Raw genomic sequence first — 5909 nt, 5'->3', positions numbered from 1 at the left:
AGGACCTAGGACTTTCCACAGGGCAGGGTGCCTTGCCCTCTCTTAAGACTGGAGGGGGGTGGGTGGGAGGGTGTGTGGAGGAGCTGGAGGAAAGTGGAAGGAGGGGAGGAAGTGGGAATTTTGATTGGTATTATTTAATAAAGAAACAACAACAGCAACAAGTTGTTAGCATGCTACCTTCCCTAGTACTGTTGCTGTTTTCTTGGAGACTTTTGTACTAGCCCCTTGTGTGAAATAAGGCACATATCAACTAGACTTTAGATTGGATTCAACCCTGAATAATACTTTCCAATCAGTTCTGTTGTCATTCATTCTGAAGTAGAACCACTAAGGGCATAGTTGAAAACATATATGAAGAAGGAAGTTGGGGTCTGGACCAGTACTACTTTCCGATTCTGTGCACAGAATGGGTAGTGTACCCTTCAGGTAGTGACTATTATGCTAAAATCTCTGACAACCTCTGTCAACGAGATTCCTGATGTGAAAGTCCCCAGGAAACCTGAGACCTGGGCTTGCTAATGATAGCCACACAGAGCAGTGAGGCTCAGCTGGTCATCACTGGGTGAGGAAGGGTCAGGGTCACTATAGATCTGAATCAGAGCCAAACTCAGGATTTCTTTTTTTTCTTTGTAAAACCGTAGTTCTTGTCCTGACTTCCTGGCTTCCTCCAGCTGCCCCAGGGCTGCACGTAGCTCTTGAGAGAGAATTCCTGGGGACTCGCGCTCCTTCATGATCCAGTCCAGGGCCATGTGGCTGCGCATCTTTTCATCTAAAGAATATTGGGAATAATAGGAGATGACTTCCTAGAATCAAGAAACAAAAGTTCAGAGTGTCAATAGACAGAAACAAAGGCACATGTTTGCTAGGCCTTACATACTTCCCAGTCAGTTATGTGGCCTTTAAACAACACTAACTTTCAAAATCTGAAACCAAATCCCATTGGCATACTTCTTAAAAGGAAATAATGAACAAATCTAGTCCCACAAAGCCTGTCCCTCCAGGTTGAGTCAAAACCTAACACTAGAAATAGCAATAATGTTCACAAAAATATATTCTGTGACAACATATAAATATGATTTCATTCATTTCACTGGACCCTTGGGCCCAACCAGGACTACTGTCTATAACAAGACAGAGGGAGGAAAGGAGTTACACAGTCTAGCTGAGGCAGAATGAGGTTAGGACATGCCTATTACAGGAAAGAGGAAGCCTTCAGTCAAGGGGACTTTAGAAGACTTTGAAACCCAAGACTATTTTCTAGATGATGTGCTTTGTTGGAACACAGCTCAAGAGTAGAGTGCTGTGAGGAGAATTTTGAGTGCTTGTGAGAAAACGCCAAGAAAACAGACAAGAGTCTTGTGACCTCACTTTCTTCAAAAACTCAAAACTGTTCTTGGAATGTGTGTTCAAACGCCTCCCAGGCATACCAGTTGGGAGTGAGTTTACTTCAGATTACACATTACTACTGGCTATAGCCTCTATGGAAAAATGCTTTTGCCATATGAAACTTGTCCACCATGTGCGGATTGCCCTTGTGATTATACACTTAACCCTCAGGCTATAAATTGATTGATGCTCCAAATACAGTAGACTGTTACATGAGACTTTAGTATGTCTCATTTTTGGCTCCCAGAGCCCACTGCCTGTAGAGTGGTAAAGACTTTTTTAGCATAAGGAAGACAAATATCCATATGGTTCACAATAAACATAGAAAGAACTTCCAAAATGTATTGTAGAATGGAGGCATTATCATTATTAGTATTACAGTGATACTTTTGTGATACACTAGTTTTTACTTTTGCAAATAATTAAAAATTAACTACTTTCATTTCTTCTGTGAAAAAATATCAATCCATCATGCTGTCATATATATGTTTGATCATGAGGAATGGATGCTTTGCTTATTTTTATTTTCATCAGGAACATATGGTATTTATTTATGACCTTAACAAATTAAAAACAATCATGGAAAAGTGTTTATGACCAACCCAACATATTTCAAAGGACTTTCAAAAATCAAAGGAAAGGGGAAAAAATTGCCAAATCCATTGTCAGCTACTCATTTCTTTTCCATTTTTGACATTTTGAAAGCCAGACTTTCTAAGCAAAGAACAACTAAAAATTACTGGGCCTGCAGTGCCTCCACTCTCCTCTTACTTACTGTAGCATCTTAGTTCTTCATATAAATTCTTATTAGGAAATTTCCAAAAATAAACTATTATCTTTTAAGTTCTAATGATGAATAAGGAAAGGATAAATCTCAGAGGACAACAAGAAAAAAGTGTTAAACACACAGGATAGAGTTTACGCTTGATATTAAAAAGAAGAATGGTTCCTATTGTAAGTAATGAAGGAATACAGAGACCTTGCCTCTGGAAAACAAAGAGAAAACTTCTAAACCAAAAAAAATTAAGGTTACCAAATGCCAGTGTGTCCAACTTAATGATCCTTTTTATTGCTTTTGGGGAACTTTTGTTGTAACAATTCTGCCTGTCTTTAGTGAGAAGGTTTTAGAAACCATGTATTCTCTTCCTTTCTATACTGGAGAGTGCAAAAGGGGACAGTTCCAAGGTAGGCAGGGTAGATAGATGCACAAGGGGAGTTCAGTACTTCACTTAGAATCCAACACTGTCTTATGGTTGCTTCATTCTGCATTCACTATAGTAGGTATTCTAATCAACCCTCTGCAGAGCCAACATTCTTAGTGTGTGGCAGTCCGTGACTCAATATTTCTTCACTCGTCCCTGCTCTTACTTAATAGGCAAATATAAATTTAAAACAAAGAAATGAATGCACAAACAATCAGTTTCAGTCGATATATTTACACAAACAGAAGCATCTGAATAAAGGAAGTCTCTTCAAAGTTTGGTAAACTCCTTGTCTTGTCTTCAAAACACCAACCTGTTTCAACCAGAAAGTCTCACCTGTCGAGAGCACTTTGTTTCACGGAGGGCTTTCAGGCTTCCATTCCAGTGCAATAGTTGGAAAATGGTCATCAGTTCCTACAAAATCAAATGTCTGTTATTGATCTTAAAGCAAAAGCACATGTCAGAAATAGCTGATTAGACTTAAGTCTGGTCCCAAAGAAACAAAGGCAACAAAATGTTTGTCAGAAACTTTGGGACTGTCCAAAGGACAGAGTACAAATGCCCCTGAAGAAGTACCTCTCTTCCCCTGCTTTATCTTACATTCAATACAAAATTACTAAATAGTTGACAAATGTCTTTCACCACTAAAAATACACACATTAAAGTAATTGTCCACCTCAAAATAACTTAAGTATGTCAGAAAATAAGAGAAATAACTTACGAAGTTATACATATATTGTATCATTTTTTAATTGCCAGAGACTGGAAACATTTTAAATGTTCATATTTAAAGAACAATTAAAGTATGATACATCCATATGACTGAACACTGGATATGTAATGATATGGGAGGCAATGTATGCTGTGAATATGTTTTATTGCCATTGGTTAATAAAAAAAAGGTGTCTTTTGGCCAATGGCTTAACAGAGTAAAGCCAGGCTGAAAGAGATAAAGAGAGAGAGAGTAGACAGAGTCAGTGAGAAGCCTTTTAGCCCCGCCAGAGACAGACACTGGACGTCAGATGGAATTTTACCTGGTAAACCACAGCCATGTGGCGATATACAGATTAACAGATGGTAAGTTTAAGATATAAGAACTAGTTAAAACTATGCTTAAGCTATTGGTTAAACAGTATTGCAAATAATATAATTTCTGTGTAATTTCTAGTCTGGGCAGCCAGAAACAAATGAGCAGTCTCTGACAACAGTAAAGAATGTTCATACCCTCTAATCTGTAATACAAAGAAATCTATGGTGTATTGTTAAAATAATAGAAAAGCACACAACCAACAGTGTGTACTTTGTGTTTTATTTTAAAAGAATGAAAGATTACTATATACACATTCGCTTGTAAATGGCTAGAAGAATTCTTACAAGATACAACAGACTAACAAGAAACCTGACTGTAGAGAAATTTCCCGAAATCCACAAGGATAACCCCAGCTAAGACCCTAAGCAATAGAGGAGAGGAAGCCCAATCTTGACTTGTCCTGTAGTCAAACTGATGAATATCTTAAATGTCACCATAAAACCTTCATCCAGCAACTGATGGAAACAGAGGCAAGAGACCAACATTGGAGCACTGGACTGAGCTCCCAAAGTCCAGTTGAAGAGTGGGAGGAGTGAGAACATGAGCAAAGGGGTCAAGATCATAATGAGTACACCCACTGAAACAGTCTACCTGAGCTAATGGGAGCTCCCCAACTCCAGCAGGACTGGGAAGGAACAAGCATAGGACCAAACTAGTTCCTCTGAATGTGGTTGAAAGTTTCATGGCTGGGGCAGACTGTGGGGCCACTGGCAATGGCACCAGGATTTATCCCTACTGCATATATTGGCCTTTTGGAAACCTATTCTCTTTGGATGATACCTTGCTTAGCCTATATACAGTAGGGAGGGCCTTGGACCTTCCCCAAAGCAATGTGCCTTACCCTCTCTGAGGATTGGATGGGGGTGCATGGGAGAGTGTGTGGAGGGAGTGGGAAGAGCGGAGGGAGTGAGAACTTGGATTACTATGTATAATGAGAAAAGATAGTTTGTTTTCTTTAAAACAAACAAAGAAACAGATTAAACATTTAAATATAGGACCTGAAACTCCAAAACCACTGGAAAATAACATAAGGAAAATGTTTCTTGAACCATGATATTTTCAGCTGTGAACCCAGAAGCAGTAGAACAAAAACACAATTAGATAAGCAATATTGCATCAAAGTAAAATGTTTCCACATGGTAAAGGAAACAATCAAAGGGATTAAATAGTAACCTATAGAAAAGAAGCTTGTAACCACACAACTCCCAAAGACTTAATACCCACAAAATATAAGTAGCACAAACAACAAAAGAAGTAAAAAACAAAATCCAATGGCATTTAAATGGGCACATGTCTTGAATGAAATTTTACTAATAAAGTCATATAAATAAATAAATAATACAACAAAACCTGATAATAGACTCTGAAGGTCTCACTTGATGGTAGAGCATGTACTTAGCATACATGAGACCCAACTTTGGCTCTCCAGCATCAAAAGCAAAAAAAAAATTGATCTGGTAACATGTATGACTTGAGAGAGAAGAGTGAGAAGAATTCTCTCCAACATTCTGGAGAAAATGTATTGGGTTTTAAGTCATGTAACTAAGTGGCATTAAAGAAAACAACTGAGTTGGGCAGTGGTGGTGCACACCTTTAATCCCAATACTCAGGAGGCAGAAGCAGGCGGATCTCTGTGAGTTTGAGGCCAGCCTGGTCTACAAGGGCTAGTTCCAGGACAGGCTTTAAAAACTACAGCAAAACCCTAAGCCCTGTCTCAAAAAAAAAAAAATGAAAGAAGAAAGGAAGAAAGGAAGGGAGGAAGGGAGGAAGGGAGGAAGGAAGGAAGGAAGGAAGGAAGGAAGGAAGGAAGGAAGGAAGAAAAGAATACAACTGAAATTTTAAGAATGTAAACTGAAATATATATATTACTAAGCAAAATTTATAGGAGTCCATTTGCTTTGAACCAGCTCCTTCCAGTACATGACTCAAAATGGATAAAACCAAAGTAGACTCACTCATACTAAAGTTCCATATCAGCAAGCTGAAATAAATTATTTGCCTGACTTTTTCAGGATGTAGGAAGGAGAGGGAGATGGAAGGAGGGAGGAGGAAAGATGTAGTAGGAGGCCATTTATTTGTTCCCGACTGCCAAGAATGAGTGTCAAAATAACCACTCAGAAACTATATTATTTAAATCACTTAAGTGCATTGCTAGCTAGTTCTTATATCTTTGGTTAATTCATTTCTATTAATCTGTATATCGCCAAGTGGCTGTGGTTTACTGGCAAGGT

General features: G+C 38.5%; 1 protein-coding gene across 1 annotated transcript in view; it reads right to left on the bottom strand.

Moving 5' to 3' along the window:
- Positions 1-262: 262 nt before the first annotated feature.
- Positions 263-5909, bottom strand: part of Lix1 (limb and CNS expressed 1) — a 54919-nt gene continuing 49272 nt past the window's right edge. Inside the window, exons 5-6 of the mRNA XM_050135857.1 lie at positions 2925-3002; positions 263-803 (exon numbers count right to left, since the gene is read on the bottom strand). Of these exons, the coding sequence (XP_049991814.1) occupies positions 516-803; positions 2925-3002 (366 nt within the window). The 3' untranslated portion in view covers positions 263-515. The remainder of the gene's footprint in view (positions 804-2924; positions 3003-5909) is intronic.

Source organism: Alexandromys fortis, unplaced genomic scaffold (assembly GCF_014885135.2).
Source record: "Alexandromys fortis isolate MF-2015 unplaced genomic scaffold, M_Fortis_MF-2015_v1.1 scaffold_23, whole genome shotgun sequence".
Lineage (NCBI taxonomy): Eukaryota > Metazoa > Chordata > Mammalia > Rodentia > Cricetidae > Alexandromys > Alexandromys fortis.
Note: the sequence above shows the minus strand (reverse complement) of the source record. Positions and strands in the feature narration are given on the sequence as shown.